This window comes from Typha angustifolia, chromosome 11 (genome assembly GCF_048772165.1).
Source record: "Typha angustifolia cultivar Huaian chromosome 11, ASM4877216v1, whole genome shotgun sequence".
NCBI classification, from domain to species: Eukaryota; Viridiplantae; Streptophyta; class Magnoliopsida; order Poales; family Typhaceae; genus Typha; species Typha angustifolia.
In genome coordinates this window covers 5,314,178-5,335,445 of record NC_133249.1, presented here as the reverse complement: position 1 = coordinate 5,335,445, position 21,268 = coordinate 5,314,178, and the positions used below count along the sequence as shown (strand labels likewise).

The 21,268-nt window shown below is 34.4% G+C and overlaps 1 protein-coding gene across 1 annotated transcript; it reads right to left on the bottom strand.

Moving 5' to 3' along the window:
- Positions 1 to 667: 667 nt before the first annotated feature.
- LOC140769982 (GPI ethanolamine phosphate transferase 3) lies at positions 668 to 21,015 on the bottom strand. Its single transcript, XM_073110914.1, has 20 exons — positions 20,641 to 21,015; positions 20,472 to 20,506; positions 20,237 to 20,358; positions 19,867 to 19,956; positions 19,595 to 19,714; positions 19,352 to 19,435; positions 19,024 to 19,101; positions 18,659 to 18,784; positions 18,504 to 18,593; positions 13,083 to 13,118; positions 12,929 to 12,984; positions 10,947 to 11,094; positions 9,766 to 10,222; positions 9,567 to 9,658; positions 8,921 to 9,452; positions 8,289 to 8,415; positions 7,415 to 7,456; positions 7,050 to 7,215; positions 2,314 to 2,397; positions 668 to 1,173 (listed from the first exon to the last, which is right to left on the bottom strand). Exons 1-20 carry the CDS (start codon positions 20,946 to 20,948, stop codon positions 1,078 to 1,080), a joined length of 2,889 nt encoding a protein of 962 aa, XP_072967015.1. The 5' UTR covers positions 20,949 to 21,015; the 3' UTR covers positions 668 to 1,077.
- Positions 21,016 to 21,268: the final 253 nt, after the last annotated feature.

Below are 21,268 nucleotides of genomic sequence, written 5' to 3'. Positions count from 1 at the left end.
AGTTCCGATTTCTTAACAGATCGAACATATTATTCTACGAACATTTATTAATACTCTCAACTCATGTTTACTTTTTTTTTTTAAGGTGAATTTAATGATGTCAAATCCACTTGAATTTAAATTCGAGAAAAGTCTTACAATAGGATCCCCTTTAACTATGTAAGTTTAATCCCATTGGCAGTCTCCTTATGTTGCTCTATTACGAGTTTGGCTCAAAATTTTTGTTTAGTCTTGGGTTAGCTCAATCCAAGCCACAGCCAAGCTTGAGCTCGAGTTAAGCCGGAGCCTTAAACAGACCTAGTTTCAAGCCTCAAACGAGCTGAGCTTAATTCGCGCCGAGCTTAATCAAATCTTAAATGAGCCTATTTTTAAGCTGTAAATGAGTTGACTTCTGTCTTCAACTTAATTTCAGCTCAATTCAAGCCTGGGCAGCTGATTTATTTTGACAGCCCTATCCCTATAAGCAAATGGTTTTTAACCATTAAAGAGTCAAATAAAGAGGCTATTCTTTGGTTACCTTTTCATTTCTAACTCAACAACAAGTTGTTTAGGTACGCTGGAGTCACCCAGAATATACATATCTTTCCAGTCAACAAACAAATTAAATGCGAACAAGATCGACATAAGATATTATGACGTAGTTCGCTGCGAGTTTGCAATATCCAGATTGATCAGAATGTATGTATAAGACTTGGAAACTAATACAAAATTCTGGATATTATGACGTAATGATTCACAGATATCTGGGAAAATCATCAAGTAGGAACAATGATTAGATCATACTAGCCCCTATAAGCTCTAATGCAGCTAACACAAGTTACAAATGACCAAAACTTTGCCAAATTAGCAGCTATACAGAATGGTTGAAAAAGATTACAAGTAGAAATCAATATCTATCATGTCCTTGGAGGCTAGCCATTGATCAGTACAAAACGTTAGCTATTAATTGGATCCTTGGAGAAGCTTTCAGATGACATATGATAAGCTTAGTCATTCACTAATCGAAACTTCCATCAAGAATAAATACGAATAGCTGGATGTGAGTCTTCAAGATTCTCAAATATCATCAAATCCTTGTCAATAATAGTAGAGAGATGCTAAGCAAATTAGTGCATCTGTCAGAAGAAGGCCAAGTGCATCAAAAACATATTTCGGTGCAAATAATCCCCAAACCTGCAAGATTAAAACAGAAAAATGTATAAGCTATACTTGTAAGATCAATATAGAGATGATGTACACAACCACCAAATGGATGCCTGCAAATAGAACTGACCAACCCTTTAGACCAACTCAGAAGGATCGGATTAGAACCAGCCTGAATGGAATAGTCAGTTCAGAAGGAGGCCTACAAATAAAATAGACTGACTATTGATCAACATAGAAACGATCTGGTTAGAACCAACCTGAATTGAATTTCCAGTTCAGGTGGAAGCAAGCAATCTCAGGTGGTTCCAAATTTTGACCATGACAATGTCTTCTAACATGCAGGAGCTGGATTTTCATCCAAAATGAGGGTGAAGCACTCGCTGTCCTTGGTCAGACTACTATTAGTTTTTCAGGCTAAGATTCTTCTGTTCTATAAAGCTATGGAGACTCCTAAAAGAAAGATGTGTGTAACAAGACTGATAATTATAACCACAAACCCATAGTACAATTATGGTGCAATGCTATGCTGGAGGATGGGACAGATATACTTTGAAAACTCAAGGAGTCAAAAGTTGTACATTTTGTGAGGGTAATCGCATTCACACTAGATGACTACACAAGCTCTCCCAAGACTCATCAAGCGCCAAAACTCTGGACAAATAACTTTCTTTCCCTGTCCAGCAGGATAAGTCTGATATTCGAATACACAATTATGGGCCCAGATGTCCTTTTATAAATCAAAGAGAAGGTACTCTCATATCAAGGTCCAATGTGCATAGAAGATGAATACTAAAACGAAAATGGTACTCAAGTCACATTGCATCATTGGACCCACAAGACTTTGTAATCTGGCTAAATTTCGAAATAGGCATCTCTCTAAGAATTCCTTTCTACCTAACTGAAAACGGTCATGTTTCCTCCACAGTTTGTCAGCATATAGTAGTAACTTTTTGAGTGAAGTCTAAAAAAAATTTCCTACTTCTCTTTCCAAAAAATCTTGAGATTAAGTCAAGCTCTGCCCATAGATTCTACTATATTTTCAAATTTCAACTATCAAAACTGGAGAGTGGTCTTAACACAAATTGTAAGTGATTAAGAATCTGAATTGGCCAGCTCAACAGACTCTTGAATGTTCTGAATGACAACTGAACTTGAAATAGTACTTACCATCAAATGACGCCTTTGAATGAAGACACATATGACCGTCAATGTAGTGGTCATTGCTGTTGCGAGACCATAAATCAAAAATATCTGTATTGGATTAAAAAATTACAAATCATGTGAGCTGAAAAATACATAAAATATAATATTTGGAGATCCGAAAAGAAAAATCATTTTCTGGTATGCAGAACGAAAAATCGCCAATTGAAATGAAGGGTGCCTCTTAGATATAGGATTCAAAAAATTTAGAGGAATAAATAGTTTAGAAAAAAAAAATGATGGAATTAGCAAATACTTAGCTTCACACACTCTCGTCTCGTTCACTTTAGGAATAAGGACAATTCTAAAATAAGTATTTTTATTTGTTATTTTTAAAATAAAGTATTTATTATAACTATTCTTATATTCACTTGTATCGTAGAATAAAAGTGTAACAATTATTTTTAATGTAATATAAAGTGAAAGAAAGGATGAAAAAAATATTTATTTTTTCTAACATTATAAAATACCTTTTAATTTGATATAAAATAGATTGATGGGATAGATAGACTATTAAATTGGTTGGCTTTATATATGCAATGCATGTATCCATGTATACATTATCATTTGATATATGCAATGCTTTTACATTGCGCTACTACGTGTGCAATGCTTTGGAGGCTGCTGCCAATGTAATGCTTGATCACTACCTGTGCAATATCCAAAAGGCAGATGTGTAATGCTTAAAAGGTAGGTACGAAGTTGTTATATACAAATACAACACTGTTCATCAATAGTTCATCGATACTATTCACTATTATTCATTGGTTACTATTTGTAGGTGGTTGAATGAGAGGATTGATAAATTATAATAGACATTGATAAGATGTTTGAGAGAGAGGAGAGAGGAGAGAGGAGAGAGGAGAGAGGAGAGAAGTGATAAATTATGATAAAATATTTAAGATAGAGGAGAGAGAAATGACGAATTATGATAAGACAATGATAAGATATTTAAGAAATGAGAGATAAGTGATAAATTATAATAAAATATTTGAGAGAACTTGTAGTCAATAATAGAAGCTTAAAAAGATCCATCACTGCATATATAATTTCCTAAGTGTAACTGTACCAACCCAAAATTTCAAATAAATAAATAAATAAATAGAGATAATCATTTAGATAATGAGGGATTTAGATTTATCCTTTAGTTGGATTAATTGAATTAGTTTTTTCAGATTAGAAGCCATATTTTAATAGGACTCTTATATATATATTAACGATAAAAGGGAGGCAAAAACTCTAGTGGAGAGTCAAAAGATGAGGGAGCAGCACTGTAGCTACAGTGCAATACCTGAGAGATAATATGAGAGAGAATGAAAAAGAGAGAAAGAAGGATGAGGAGAGAGAATGGAGAGGAAGACAATGGTGGGCATCTCAAAATCTGTGCAGACTATCATTAATGATTCAAAAATTAGATTTTTTGGGGATTAACTGATCAAGGCAAGTTCTCACTTACATTTTTTTAAATTTGTATTATTCTAAATAATATAGAGTTGATGAATTAAAAAGTATATTTTTTATTTATTTTTATCGTGTCAGATTTTATATGAGAAGAAATTTTATTGTCAATTATGCTACATGTATAGGAAATTAAGAATTTTATTATTTTAAAAAATTTTGTTGAATAATTAGAAATGTTAAGATTATTTGTATTTTATAAAAGATTCAGATTTACTATATTTTCAAAATAGAAAGAGATTATGATGTTTATATTTCTAACAAGTTAGAAATATTTTAATTTAAAGGAATTTCATATTTATCAAATTATTTAATATTATATTTTATTTTAAAAAAATATGAGAGGAAACCTTTATTCTCATATATTTTATTTTCTATAAATATAATATAAGAGATCTTTAGAAAAAAAAAGAGATTTTCGATAAGATGATCATAAATAAAATATTATTTATTAGATATAAAATTGTATGGGATTGAATGTTAGATTCTTTTACTTATGATGCGATGATATTCATCATATTATTAAATCCATACCCTTGCAGGAAGGATTTCCATGACACAAAGGGTAGGAAATTATTAGGAGCGATTTCAGGCAAATGACTCCTCTATAATCTAAGGATAATATAAATATAATTCGATAATACTAGTATTTTGATTCTATAGTAATATTATGACATCCATATTGATGTGTTTATTAGCATTTGTGTATTATTATTTCATGAGGATTTTATACGTGTTTTGCATATTGTATGCACTTTAGCTATAATGATCATGTTGTGTATTATACATTGCATCACATACACGTATCACCAAGTAGTTAGATCCCATACAAAGATGGTCATGCAACCACTCGTACAGCACACCCTTGCGTGCCAGTGGCATGCCCTTATGTGCCACTGACACACATTTATAATAAATTTTTTAGAATGTTTAAAGATATTTTTAGATCTTCGATATGTTAATCTTTGATTTTTAGTTTAAATATATATATTAAAAGTTTAAAACCTACATTATAATGCTTTATTTTTAGTTTATTTTTATAAATGACTTATTTTATTAAAGATAAAGTAACAGTTACATATAAATATTATTCAACACATACTATAATAGAAGACATTCAATAAAACTAATATTAATGACTGGACACTCCATAATCTATTTGAATACTCTATAATATAATTGAACACATAAAATTAATATCTAATTGAACGTAATATGAGAATGTTGCATTAAATACTGTTGATAGTCTTCAAAACTTATTTATTAATAATATTGCTCGTTGTAACGTCTCACATAGTCTTCATACAAGTAAGAATTTTATAATTCTCTTACGATATGATATTATATGTATATTAAATATGCACTCAAATAAATAGCACCGACACAAGCATAGACATACCATAAGTATATGCAGATTGTAGATATAGAGTATAATAAGGGTATTTTGGCTCTGGTGAGTGGGATTGATATGATAATAATTATGATAAAATCATATCATCCTGTAGGTGCACTTTTCTGATGTTCTACTACCTAGACTCAAGTCCTCTATAAAAATAATACCTCTGAGAAGATTATGTAACATATACGTATGTCTCATCTCCATCATTACAATCACTAGACTGAGTCTTATTATTAGCACCATCACAATTATCATTTTTATTTTGTCTCATTATTATCAATTTTATCTAAGCCTTTTAAATAATTAATTGATCAATTGATTTTATAATTATTGATAAAAATATAAAAAAATGGCTCCATATGTCACAATAACTGGCACACTGCCGTGCCAGACCGACACAGCATACATGCTGGTTGGCACAGAAGTGTGCCACCCTATGCCAAGTGTTGTGGCATTACTGGCACCGCAAGTGCTAACCAGCACGGTCATCCATGATCCCATCTCGTTAGTACCCTTGTACTCACTTAGCCAAGATTAGGAACATAGTGTATATATATAATATATATATTTATTTATTGGCCTACGCCTGAGATTGTTAGTCCTAGGAGGACACTCAGGCAAACTGTAGGCCGAGTTTGAGTAGGTAAATTGATCTTGAAAAATGATGATTGTGAAGTAAGGCTTATAGCTCTAGTGGTACTTGATGACCCAAAGTTAGGGTATCTTTTCAAGCCGAGGGCTTGTGATTTCCTACACGGGGTGCGGTGATAGTGTAAGGATGGGCTTACAAAATGGGGTTCTCAGTTTGAGACCATAGATAACCATCATATGCAGCATCGTCAGACATGTACGAGTGACATTACTGCTAGATATCTATTTCTCCGCATTAATTAATGGTTTGGGAGAGCTTATGATTTGTTATTATTTATTATGGGATAGAGAATCTAGGAGAGCATGTGATATTGTTAATTACCACGAACTTGAAACTCTAGGAGTATATTGCTATGATTATGATCTTGTTTTATTGATGATCCCTCATTATTAAATTTATGTCTAATAACACATTGTCATTTTAAGCATGATTTATATCATTGCATTTTGTATTATACTGTTATTATATTATAGACGTATACTTACTAAGCTTTATGCTCATTACCCTTTAGTGAAATATTTTTTAGATTAACAGATGCAATCATGGTCATGGAAAAATAGGCAAGAATTAGCTATATTGTTGTTTAATTTTTGGTATTAGTTATGTTGGCCCTACGTGAGTATTTATTTACTTTATCTGTTATGTTATAGATATATATATAAATTTGGATTCTTTATCGGATTAATTTTGGTTTATTATTTTTAAATATCTTGTTGAAATATTTGACCAACGAATTATGTGAGTATCATGTGGGTTCTATCCACGTGAAGAGCATGTGTGTTTGGTGGTGGGCATTTTCAATAACAAAATTAACACTTTTTTTTTAATTTCCATATGTTCATCAACCATTTTCATAGTAATTTAACATGACTAATTTAGTGGTGGAAATGCTTACAAGGAGAATTTATCAATGAGAGAGGTCTTCAAATCTAGTAGTAGCACACTGACTCACTGCACATGAAACTAACTAGATACTTAAATTATATCTGGTGTGCTTCCAATTACTTGAAAAGTAAAAAAAGAGAAAACAAAATCAAATAGCACAGTGAATGATTTTTTCATAGTTCTAGGTGCTCTAATAGCTCAGCTAGAAATTCACCCTCTGCCACATGAGACTCAGAAATGCATGAGAAGTTTCATGAGAAAGAAATAAATATTGATTATCATTTTTTAATTAGGAAGTGAACTAATTACCTGTGTTAGGTTCAAGAGAACAGCAGTCTTCACTTTGTCATTCTTACGACTATGATATTGAAATGTGATAAGAAATGGAAGACTGACAATGGGTAGGATGTGAGAAACGCCAAATGTGTCAATGGCAAGTAGGAGACCTTGGCGAAAGATATTGAACTGATCAAATCTGTATAGCAGTAACAAGTACTGTCAGTTTGTCATTCAGTAGCCAGATATGAGTCTCAAATGAATTAATTGCGAAAGAACTTATACACATTTCTAATTGAGCAATTGTAAAACAAGATCAAAGATATATATTTGGAAGAAATATTTTTGTTTTCGTGAAATAAGATCAGCAAGAATAATATAAAAGCACATTAATTTACCCAATAAATGCAGCTCCATATCGGAGACCATCAAAGGCACACCTGAAACATATTTTCAGAATCAGAACATTTGAATTACATGCAGAAGAACTCATAATTGTCAGTATGTGTTATCAAGAGGCATATGTGCAGAAATCATGACCAACAGTATAATCTAATATCCTAACCTCAATAAACTACATTAGCAACACCTGATTATTTAAAACTTTAAATTCTGAAATTGTCATTCTTATCCAATCACATATGGACACACAATATGATCATATCATGTAAAAGGCAATATGGCATGTATGCATACATATACCACATATCGGGATAAAACTCCAAATTCCATGAAACATTGATATTTGCTAATGCAGACCATGAAATAACTACCTATATTTTCTTCAAAGATCAGGGTTTATGACCAGAGAAATTTCAGGACTTCAAAGTGGTGATTGCCTTGTTATCCGGTGTGCTTTAACAAGCTAAGGGAGGAAACGGTATGCCCACTGTTATGAGCCTTCGTTTTTGCACAATTCCATTTGTTTAAATAATTTTTATGCACTCACAATAGATGAGTAAGTCCACATTCATTTCAAGCAGGAGATAAAATTGATCCAGTGACCATAAGCTCTCTATATATATGCATGTGAAAACACACATGCAGCCATGTAGAGTAACAGTTTTAGTAAATGCATAGGACTATCAACTGTTAATGAAGTAGCCAAGCTTAAGATATTTATAGTTAGGTACTGCCATCTTCTATTTGAGATAAATTTTCAAATTTCAATTGGTGCATGTAAATGAATAATGCAATTCTAAATGTGAGCCAGAACACGGGTCTAAGATTGAAGGTGTAAAGGGTAAACCCATCCAAATGGCAGAAACATACCAGTGTCCGGAAAAGTAAAATAAACAAACTGCCAGAAGACTCCATTGTGTTACCGAAACAGGGTCATGGACTAACCCTCCCAAGGATGCTCTCCAGCCTTCCTTCTGTGATCTTATTATACACCATGCTGTCATATGGTAACAGTAGCATTAATTTAGTATAACTAAAACAAATTAACAAATTAACAAATTAAAGATCTATGGAAAAATAATGAAAAAGGTCATCCAATGAACGAGGCTTCCATCACTACTGGGTTAGGGAGGGAAGATGTAATAACCAATGTGGAAAAAGCTATATAATGATACATTTACTATATCTCAAAGTTATCCAACAAATAATTGTTAAAGACAATATATACATTGTTGGTCTGATAGATCGTGACTTCTAACTAACAGCTTTAGCTTTTAAGCCCATCGGTTATCTATAATATGAGAGCAAGCTAGACCAAACATCATCAACCCATTCACTATGTCCTATTATCTATTATGGTACAATGTATAGAGATGCACATGAGCAGGCATGTTAAAGACATGAAATATATTATTGATATGTTACCTAACAACTTAAATTTTTGGATGAACTAGTTATCTAACGATAATAAATTGAGATAATGATTTGCTAATTGACTATACCTCCAATTACAGATATTATAGCAACAAATGGACCTTGTCTTCCCAATAAAAGCAAGATAGTTGAGCTCCATGTAGAAAGCATGGCCACTGTGGAAACAGTTAACCTTTCAGTTGCATTTGAGCTCTCTTTCATGTCCCAGATCCGACAAAAAACAGACAATATTAGTAGCCCAAAGCCAATAGCGTAAACTAATTGGGGAGCCAAATTTCTTCCAATATCTTGAACAGCTGGGGAATTAACCATCGTCCAACTTTCTGAGATCCAGTGAGCTGCTATCAATATATAGCAGAAGACAGTTGCAGTGATCATAGAACACATTAAATATCTCCCACAATGTATGCAAGATATGGACTTATAGAGGAGGACAGCCAATAAGGCTAGAAAGATAATGGGCAAGATGTCCAAGAAAACCATCCAAAGATGGTGCCTCTCATCAATGCCAAGAAAACTAACAAAACCAGCGGTCTGCTTAGACGTCCCAAATCCAATGCCAAACCTAATGATGATGTTCAGAATAAGAAATACAAGTTCCTGCATAGTGAAGCATACAAAATGTTGGGACATTACTGATCTAATGTCTGAAAACCGAGTACACATGAGCTGCAAGATAGAAAACACTAGGGTTTGTGAGATATCAAAACTCACATCTGTTCCGAGTTTTCCAATAGCCATTGAGCGCCATACATTACCAATAGCAGTTGTAGCTAGAAGAAAGTTTGCCACAGTACCCTCTGCCACTATTTCACATAAGAAAAGTGTTCATCAGAAGAATAATCAATTAGCAGCAGCAAAGGCCGACAAAATACTGGACATATTTAATGTAATAGACCAACTATAAACTCACATATGTAACTATTTGATAGAAAAGTGACTGCACGAATTGCCACCAAGATGAACGCACACATAAATCTAACAAGGATACCAGAACTGGGTTGTTCCAGGAGATAAGGTTGGCAGAAAGAGTGTACCCTTCTAACTGTGAAAATATGAATGAGAATGGATGCTAACATAAAGCTGAGACCAGTGCCCATTAGTGGCAAATTAAACTCGGTCCATGCAGAGCGAGCAAGCTTGGCAACACTTCCCAAGAAACTAGAATATGCCTTAACATGCCACTGAAGAGCTGATACCGAACTGTCTAGAATTTCATCATGAACACCACTTTCAGACAAGCAAATAGTATTTAGAACACTTGACCAGTTCGCCTGTGCTCTTTTATATAATTCTTCAACATGGTGCAAGTCTTCCACTGGAAGTCCTATTACAGATGTTGTAGAATAAAGATCAATATACCTTTTAACCTGCGATGCAAAAGCACTTCAGCTGTGACATAAACAACCATCCCAGAGAAAGAAGAAAAACTAATAAAGCATGCTAACCAAGAGAGAAGAAACTATTTCAATCCAGAGATTCATAGGTTGAAGGTTAGCAATCTAACATCATCATATAGTGAAGGCAGTGCTTGCTTATATATTACAGGAAGATTTAGAGATCAGGTTCATGATGCCCTACAAATTAAAGATATGATCAGTCAAATGAGTAAAAATAAATGCCTGACAACTACTAGATGAGATTCCATAGTAAGGAGTTCCTTCTGATCTTCGTGAAAAACTTATGAGATAAACTTGCTTATAAATCAAGGTCATGAGCATATTGAAATGTGAAATAAGCCTTCCTCTAGGATATAAGGTATTTGTGTTCAGGCTCCATTAATTTTCCATCCTTGATTGTATAAATATTAAGTAGGTCAATGATTGAACAGCCCTTAGATACATCTCAAGGGTCTGTCCTCAAATTGTAATTGATGGTACGTGACTGTTCTTAGAAGATTATGACAGATGCAACAGTAGAAAGGAAAAAGTAGCATTAATCTGGTTTCAATATTTTTTGTACTATGTATCTTTTAAAGAAAATTACGAGTATCATTTAAGCGAACTACATGGAAAGTAGCGTAGAACTTCATCAAGTATTATTTCCTCCCATGGACATTTTGGGTACTGTGATGCAAATGCACTTCAACTTTACCTGCCAACTGTTTATGCAGAGAACTTTAGCATAATTTTGTATCCATGCTTCCAAATCTGACCAAAGTGCACTAACATCAGATCTCATCCTTCGTCTATCCCATGTGCCAGCACTTAAAGCATATAGTTCAGGATTAACACAACCAATGCTAGGGAAAAGAATAAGAAACATTATATCAGCACTGAGATGTTAGCATAAAGTTCCAAAAATTTATATGAACGGAAAGAAAAAACTGTTATATATATCATAAATATGTAACAAGTGGCTAGCAGTCACGTATAGTATATATATATATCATATATGTACATATACATGAATGTTGTAGAAAGTAAACTTACATAACTCTAGGAAATTATCATCTATTCCATTAAAATTGTCCAACAAAACCATTAGATAATAGATTGATAAATTGAATTTATGAGATATAAAAACAGCTAGGTACTGGCATCCAGCATGCTGTTAATCACACTTGGTGAGCAAAAAAATCCAATTGAATTTTTGAGATACAAAAACAGTTACGTACAGGCATCCGGCATGCTGTTAATCACCCTTGGTGAGCAAAAAAATTCATACTTCTCTTTATATAGATTTAAGGACAAGTATTATTGTTCATACATTTCACAGTATGTGACAGTCGAGTTACATAATATTTCATCACTCTGAGGCATTAGATAATCAGACTTACACATCCAAATCATACTTGTTGTTAACGGCAACCATAATCATAAACCAGTTTGCTAAAAGCTACCACAGATTCTCATGAAAGGTTTTCAAGTTAAAAAGCATCTCGTCATTATTTGGTTGGCCAAGTTTGATGAACCTACTAAATCTTCGTGATGTAGTTGAAAACAATTATTCATCAAATTTACCAAATCTACATCAATAACACATAATTTCAGTCAAATGATACACATAAAAAATTTGTTTACAAGAAACAACTGCCTAAGAAATTCATCATGTCTCTGACAAGAAGGCTGCTAGAAAAATTTAGCACTATCCATTTGACAAATTGGAAGCATATTGACCATAAGTCACTAAAGGATTTCTTTCATGATAGCCTGTCATGGTTCAGTCAAAAAACTTCCAGAATAAAAGTTCTAGTGCCAGTCAGACAACATAGGTCTAATTACTGCTAAATCATCTAAGTCAGGACATATTGTTTTACATGTACATTACTCAAATTTATAATAAAAAAATTTACAGTAAAGGATAGCTCAGCTTGAGGATGGCAATGCATTTGTGAAATTGCTGCACAATACAACTCTATAGTAGGGGAATATGTGCATGGTTTAACTATATGGATAGTAAGTATTGAAAGGAGCCATAAAATTCCACTCCTCCTAGCAGCATGATTTCACCCAAAAAAAAAATTTTAAATGAAAAAATAAAATAAAGTATTACCATAAGTTATATGTAATATTATCTTAATTTTTTGACGGCTTTTATGGAAGAAGCACAACAAAAGAATCTTCCATTAGAAGAAAGAAAGCCACCACTTAATATTTCCTCTTTTAATTCTCTTTTTAATCTTTAATTTCTATGCTTAATATTTGTTATTATCTTACAAAGTAAGTGGAAGTATTATGCAAGCAGATGTGGAAATCTCTAACACGAACAATTTTTATAATTGGATATGACCATATCATCTCGATCAATTTTGCTATTATTTTAAGTCCTCTGGAAAATAAACTACTGATGGTTGGTCAACAACACTACCATTTTCTAAATGGACTACATATAGAAATCAAAAAGAAAATGCAGCACAAGGACATAGAAATTAATAACTTGGAATCAAGTAACCTTTGGATATGAGTATTCAAATAGGAGCATTTCAATACACATTCCGCAATTACATCATCAATCATGTTTTAGAGATAGTTAATTAGTTACTATAATAATATAAATCACGGTCAACCAAAAAATAGCTTTAAATCATAATATGATAGCAACATAATGAACTTTTTAGTATGCTTATCATGCACCTTCCGAAAGGAAAAGGAATACCAAGGAGTGCTGCAATAGTAACTGCAAAGTCGAGCTGCGAGTATATGGAAAGACATTAAAAAAGAATTATTATTGACTGAAAAATAAGGATGAAGATTTAGAATAGGCGACAAAATATCAATTGCACCTGACCTGTTGCAAGGTGCCTACACACATCTTTTCTCCATCCTAAGAATTTGAAACATCACAAAGAAAAGGAAAAGAAGAAAGTCAAACATAACTATCTATGTCAATACATAGCAATGTAAGAAAAATAATATTTTGTAATGCATGCTGCTATAAAAGAACTGGGCTGTAAAGTTGGAGATAGAGTTAACATTGGGATTTGGGCCCACCCAATTCATAAGGGTATTGGAACTAAGGAGCGGTTAGTTACCACAACAGCTTCTGAAGATTTGTTGGCTGCTAGCCTGTTGCTAAATTTTACTACTTATTACACAATTAGAAAGGGGTAAACAAATAATGCAGAACCATTAATAGGCTACAATTATTAAGGTTCATGATGTTGCTATTTCATTTCATTCTTCAAGTTAGTTATACCTTTTCACCATTTAATGACAATGAGAAAGGAAAAAAAAATCCAAATCCAATGAGGAAGGATTAATCCTCAGATCTACTTTGGCAAAGGATGTTATTTGGAAACATCCATACAAAGATAAGTTAGATCAGATCATCCTTGCGGAAGAATTGGTCCACAAAATTTGTTTTAAACACATGAAGAATCAGTTAAGCATCAAATCACATTTTATTATATGCATGGATTAAAAGACGATTGATATTACTGAGCAGGGATAACGAATTGCAGCTCGTATATTGACAAATGAAATGATACACTCAAGATGCTTTTCACAAATTTCTGGATAGAATGATTATAACAAGCTCTATGACAACCAATAAGCATGGGCTTTCACTTATTTGAAATGACTGATCCAACTAGAACTGTTTTAGTAATTTAGCAAGTACTGAAATACACAGTACAAATTGCAATATGAGGTATGTGTTATGCTACAAATTGTAATCAAGGTCACTGTCTCAATATATTATCTGTTAGAATCTATCCAGATTGCAAACATGGCAATGCAATTGACAGGACAGATGTCAGAATAAAAAAAAAAAAATTTGGGGTTGAGAGAAGAGGGTGCACGTGCTCTACACGTGCAGCCCCTCCCCTCTCCCTCTCCGGCACGCGACGAGGCGCAGGGCAGAATCACGCCTAATCCGGATCGGAGTAGATTAGGATTTTTTTTATCCCTAATCTATAAATTAAAAACTCTAATCCCTCCCTCTATCTGTTTTAACCATCTCAGCCCCCTCCCCTTCTCTCTCTTCTTCTTCTCCTCCATCGTTTTCTTATCTTTTACTCACTATCGGAGTCACGTTGTGGGTTCGGACCGCCGGAGCATCGTCGGAGGAAATTGGGACCACCATACTCCTCCCCGGTGAGCCCTCTTTCATCTCTCTAGTTTAATTTAAATTCAAAGAGATAGACTAGAAATACCTAATTCGTGGATTTTGGCCTCGTCGACAAATCGGGCCGGCCGGCGGCTTCGGGTCGCAATCGAATCGTCATCGAAAGCTTCGTGCTCCAGGCCAGTGTCGGTGATGTCTTCCAGGGAGCCCTCGTGGCTCCAATTGACGCCGGCCTCGGCGTCGTCCGTCGGCGGTGAGTCCTCCTCCACCTTGTGAGGACGGAGAGAGAGAGAGAGATAGAGAGAGGGAGGGAGCTGATCGTGATCCGCCGCCGGCAAAGTCACCGGCGGCCACTCTCTCTCTCGATCCTTCCCTCCCTCGCGTCGGACACGAGAAGGGAGAAAAGAAAAATTTTGGGGATTGGTTGGCTCGGGTTTAACCCGAGCCACCCCCTCTCTCTTTTAAATGCGGGTTCGGGTTCGGGTTTGGATTTTGGATCCACAAACCCAACCCGAACCAATTAAATTGGATGGGCTGCGGGCTAAACCGCAACCCAATCCATTTCCTATCTGGCCCAGCCCGATTAGTTTCTTTTTTTATTTGGGCCGGGCCAGCATTAGCCCAGCCCAATCCAATAGGTAAATTTAAACCCATTTTTAATTCTTTTGATTTTTAAATTTTAAAAATACTGTTATTATTCAAATTAAAAATTTGATTATTATTTATTATTTAAAATGGTGATTTTTAGTACGTGAGCTAGAGATTTGAGATTTCGATTGTCTTGCCTAGACTTATGTAAGTGGGTTCACTCACATGTTTATTTTATTGTATTTCGTATTTTTATCAGACCATGTAAATTTTCTGTGCAAATTATTTATTTCACCCTTATGTGTAAAAATTAAATTGTTGCAATTTCTGTGTGCAAATCTATTTATTTCATCTGTATGTGCGAAAATTTAATTGTTTTATTTTCTGTGAGCATTTAATTATTATATTCAGTGCATCACCATACTTCGTGCAAATATTGAAATTTGTGAAAAGAAAAATGAGACTAGTATTGATACGACTTAGAGAACAGTCCCGGTATAAATCGTTTGCGATTTTCCGTGGTGACTCAAATCTATCTGGAAGTCCAGGGGAAAGTCCTAAATTAGATCACTGCGGTGACTTTCTTAGGTAACTCTGGCGGGGTTAGGAAACAGTCCTAGGATGAATGAGAAAATTTTCTAGGTGACTCTAACTTCTCTCAACGATTAGAGGAAAAGACAGAGTGTGTTAATCACAGAGTGATACCCTCTGATGACCCTAACCGGATCAGCTATGAAGAAAAGTCCCGAGCGTCATCTCAAGGTGACTTCTAGTTGATGTGGATCCACAGGGTTTAGACCCATTGAGACATGTGACAGTATAAATATCAAAAGATGTTAATATGTTGAAAACGTGCAAGGTTACAAGTTGTGACATCTCTCTATTGTTATCATCGCTATTATTTAGAGAGCATGCCTATTGCATATTGTGATGGATATTATTGCTTTTAGTTTAATTTATTCAGTATTAATATGAATTAAAATTTATTTAGTTTTCGAGTGGATTCCACTCACTGAGCTATAATTGTTGGCTCACTGGTTCTATTGTTTTTGTATTGTTATTTATTTCAGGTAATAGTCAGCGGGACGACTGAGCGAGATATACCCGGACTCCACCTCCACTTAGGATTCACCTATTTACCTTTCCGCTCTTTTAGATTTTGTGCTTTAGATTAGAAGTTTTATTTATTTAATTTAGAGACTCAAAAACATTAACATTGTTTTTATCTTCATTGCAATTAGTTATAAAATTTAATAAAGCACATTCTCATTTTATTTATTTATTTTGTTATCGTACACGTAGAGAGTATTAATAAGGCTTCGTGCATCTCAAGCATATTGAGATACATGGCCGGTCATGATTCCTATTTTGAGTCGTGACAACAGATGCCTAGGATCCTCCAGAAGTAGAACTATTTCTCAAAAGCCTAAAGCATGAAGCCTGAAAGGTTGCAATCCATATTAATCCAACTAGACATAGCTAGATTTGTCCAAATGTCGGTCTAGGAGAACATTCAAGCCAACTCAATCGAAATAATCAAATAAGAATAGACTGCCACAATTAATTGCCAAACTTGACTGCCAAGTTCAGGAATTAACCAATTTAGAACAAGACTAACCAAACCGTTGTTTAACCATCCGCATGGAAGACAAATGGAGACAGACTAGGCAATCTGGGCCTGGGCCTGCTATGCATCCAACACTCCACTACTTCTATGAGAAATAGCATTTATCACATAAATTAGTTAAAGTTAGTTAACCGATGTTACACAAGAACGACGATAAACTTTATCAAACACCCAGTTATAAATCTCAAAGGCTGTTAACATGTCGAAGATCTAAATATGAAGGCCAACATATATCATACATACATACATAGAATCCATCATAAGAATAGAAGAACCTGAACTATTTAATAGGAGATAGAAGGATGTGAAACAATTTTATTGCTCAACATGTTTCTTGATGCCCGACAATTTATTTCTAAACAAATAGAATCCATCATAAGTTTTGTTTCTCAATCTGATTGACAACCACCTCGTTTTGGTACTTCCTGCTCACCTAGAAGTGCCTACTACTACACCACACTACACTTGGCTCTACACAGTTACAGAGCTTACCCCTGTCCAATGTCTGGCAGAACCCTTCTTCCCTTCCTTTACAGTGATATATTCTGAGCTAAACACTCAAGACAAAATATACATCTTGAGAAACTTCAAATTTTAATCCTTTTGCTCTTTTAACCTTTTGATCAAAGTTCCACGGCAAGTTTTCATCTGCTTTTTCAACTATTTAGATATGTCTATCTCACATTTCATATGGGTAATCAGATAAATAACATCCCTCAATTCTATGATCTTTTCTTCTCATCCTGACATGTGAAGCAGGTTTCATAAACGCGAATTGACTAGATCTATTGAATACAAGTATAAGGAACACAGTCATTGACAAATGACAATTTACTTTTTTATCTGATATAATATATATAACATATATTGAAGTATTGAACATACTAAGTTAGCCAAAAAAGCAACTCCTATAGAGTATATTGCATTTTCGTGACTTCTATGAGTATATCATGGAGATAAAAAATAGTATCCGTCTTGCTCTACATGTTTGAAAGGCACGCATATGGAAAGCAAGGTTGGTGATGCCGGTTGGCATGTCCTGTGCTGATGAAGTATTAGCACCCCGTATGGGTGTGCTAGTGATATAGCCCATCACTAGGCTATGCCGACTCATGCCGGTTAGCACGATTTTTTTTCTTTACATTTCAAAACTAATTTGGGGTGCATAACTGATAGAGATCTAGCTCAATTTTTCTTTTAAAAATGGAGAAATCAAAGGAAAATTATGATTTCCCCTAAAATTGAAATAAAATCCAAAGTTCATATATCAATTTCATTTAAATTCGGTAAAAATTGATATATAAATATTAACTCTATATGAGTTGACTTGAGCTCAAATATAATTTAATAATTTTTAGATAAAATTTCAGCATAATTAGATTTCACCCCAAGTTTCCCCAAATTTTAAAAAATTCAAATTCAAAATTAATATGTCAAATTTATTCAAATTGGGTAAAACTTTATATAGGAAGTTAGGAATATATTAGATTAATCACATCAATTAGATTTTAGTTTAAATTATTGAACTATTGTCAATTAATGGATGTATTTAATCATATTATGTGTTGGATTATGTTTTTATTTTGATTATTGCTATATCTTTAATAAAATAGGTCATTTACAATATTATCTAATGACAAAAGATTTTAATGTAGACTTTAATACATATATTCAAACCAAAAACATGTGTAAAAACCCTAAAAGATATAATAGAGGCATGTCAATGTTTATTGAACCTGCAAGCCCCATGCTCACGTGCCTTCAGCACAACAATTCTTGTGTGGAAGAATAACAACTGAAATAGGCCATTAACTAGAGAACAACCACCAGAACCTTAGTCAGAAAACTGTACTTTTAATTAGATGCAAGCAATCATAGAACAGCTATATCAAATAAAATGATGAATCCTATTGTATCCATACACGTACCAAATCTAGTGTGCATATATTTGCATCAAGAATGGATGAAACAGAACTTGGAGGACTTCTTGGACCCCACGCAAAGAGTGATGTCTCAACCTGCAAGTGAGAATATTGATCAACATAAATCCTGCACTTGTAAATAGATGGAGGATGAAGCTAACCTCCTCAGCAGTCCCTCCACCATGATCACCATTTAGAGTTTGGCCATGGTCCCCCATCACAAGAAGTAAAGTGTTCTCATGAATACCACCAGGTGAAGATAGGTTCTTCAGCACATCAACAACACTCTGGAAAATGGCAGCTAGAGATCAAGAATCTTGAACAAGAGGTTGGAGGAAGCACAAAATAAAATTATAAACTTGAAAAGAGTTTTCTCTCAACAGAGGAATAGGGTAAAGGAATAAAGGGAGAAAAAAACATTTCTCTGGTGACAGTATAAGAAACTCATAACAGAAACTTGAAAGCTTATGAAAATTATGCCTATTATGACTGCTTCTGAATAAAATGTACATAAAATAGGATTTACCTCTAGAATACTATTATACTGCTCCAACTTTTGAATCATTGGAGTAGAATCAACACCAAATATGTGGCCTGCATGATCCTAAGGTAATCTTGCATCATGAGAATTGGCAAATTACCCGAAAAAATAGAAGTAGTCCAATACTCCAGAGATAAGGTAAGACATAAAAAATCATGTTAACAATTGGCTGCAGCAACAAGGTGCAATATCTACAGAAGCATAATATAAATAAAAGGGGAAGACAGATCATGAGAACATCATCAAAGCAGGACATTGTGTACAAAAGTAAAAAAACATAAGTGCCAATAGTCTGACAACTAAATTAACTTACCACTCCAAGGAAATGTGCAATAAGAATATCCCAATCATCTTTATATAGTGATGGCAGCAAATGATCTATGACTCCATTATCTACCTGATACAGGGAATTCCAATTTCAATTACAGAAAAGGCACCAAAGGAAAAAAGATAACAAGGCAAAGAAAAATCTTAGCGAAGCAAGACAATCATAAAAATGAATAACTAAATGATCAAGCAAACAGGATAGAGAATCCGAATTTTGAAGGAGGCATACTGTATCAAGATCTTTAACATTAAAAGAAGGGTAAGGATATGACTTCTGAAAGTGTTCAGGAAACAACTGTATCCATGTATCATCCCCCATCATCAGAACTCTCTTGCCATTCTTGGCCAACTGCTCGGGCATGAAAGAATACAAAGCATATCAGAATGTATCATGGCTCAGTTAAGAGAAAATCAACCCAACATCTGTTACATAAAAATCAAAATTTCTTGCTTTGAAACTCGAGATATCTTTGATATATCGAAGAGCAATTAAATAAGTACCTGATATATCAAATTATCTTCGACAATAGCTGGAGCTCCAAAACTGTTACCTACGTCAATAAAAGTAGGAAGTCCACCAGTTGTTAATCCCTGCATAAAATTCGACAGATCCAAGATCATTTACGACCAACTCATTAATGATGTGTTCAAATTACAAAAAGAAAAGGACGCCAGAGATACAAGAATGGATTAAAAAAAATTGTGTGACAGCAACATTAAAGGTTTAATCAGAGATAAACAAGCATGTTAACACTTCTTGTAGTCCTCAATCCTCATGAGTACTTTCACCCATTAATTTATTAACACATCCAAGGATTAAGTAACACATACTTCGTTACAACTGATAATTCAAAATGACAACAGAGTTCACCTTTAACCGTTGCAAGCTAGTTGTTGGTGGATCTGCAATCGCTTTAAAGATCCTAGCAGACGATCTTTCACCAGATGCCAGCTTTTGCAACACCCTTAACTTGTCCATCCACGGTTTCTTTTCTAAAACACAACGTGATGCAGTTGAATAAGAATGGACCACAGAGAGAGAGAGAAAGAGAGAGAGAGAGAGAGAGAGAGAGAGAGAGAGAGATTGTTAGAGAGAGAGAGACGACCTTCGAAGAATGTACTGGGAGCAACGAAATCAAACCTGGAACAGAAAGCATGATTCTCTAAGAAATAGGAGTCAAACTATTAACAAACACTCGTAATTAAACAAGGGAACAATAATTTTTAGTATACCATTTACAAACAAGGTCAAAAAAATTCTACGGGGAGGGTCACCTGAGAGCATCGAGGACGATGATGACGAGGCGATCGACGGCGGGACGCGTCCAACAGTACGAATCTGGAGGATTTGGTGGATGAGGAGCGGTAGTAGAGTTAACAGGAGGAGGAGGAGGAGGAGGGTTTTGGAAGGCGCAAGGAGAGAAGGAGAGATCGGAGCAGTTGCTGTAGGACGAGAGCTCGGTGCGTGTTAGAAGGAAGCCGCGGGTGAAGAGGAAGATGGCGAGGGAGTGGAAGCCAAAGATGAGGAAGAAGGGCCATATCAACCTCCACTTCCCCACCGATCCCTCCACCGTCGTCGCCATTGGAGCTCAGATTCGAGAGAGAGAGAGAGGAGGAGAAGGGGCGGCGATTCGTGAACGTTGAAACGAAGGCTTTTTAGTCGTAAAATCCTCAAAAGTAATTGTTATATATAATTTACGATTTTCTACGTAATTGTCTTCAAACATATTTCGTATCAATATCATCATTATATTTTTCGAAATATTAATAATTCTTCCATAAATATCATTAATATAAATCATTTGAAACCTTAGTACCCGATAATTTATTACCTGCGTGGCGGCAAAATTTTAGAACAAAAAATCTTATCCATTGGCATACTTATGAAGTTATTATGAAATGA

Coding starts and splice junctions, on each gene's coding strand:
- LOC140769982 (XM_073110914.1), bottom strand. CDS start 20,948: ATGGCGACGACGGTGGAGGGATCGGTGGGGAAGTGGAGGTTGATATGG. Junction 19,715..19,866: donor AAGATAATTTGATATATCAG/GTACTTATTTAA, acceptor ATGCCCGAGCAG/TTGGCCAAGAATGGCAAGAG. Junction 10,223..10,946: donor TCTGCATAAACAGTTGGCAG/GTAAAGTTGAAG, acceptor TTTGCATCGCAG/GTTAAAAGGTATATTGATCT.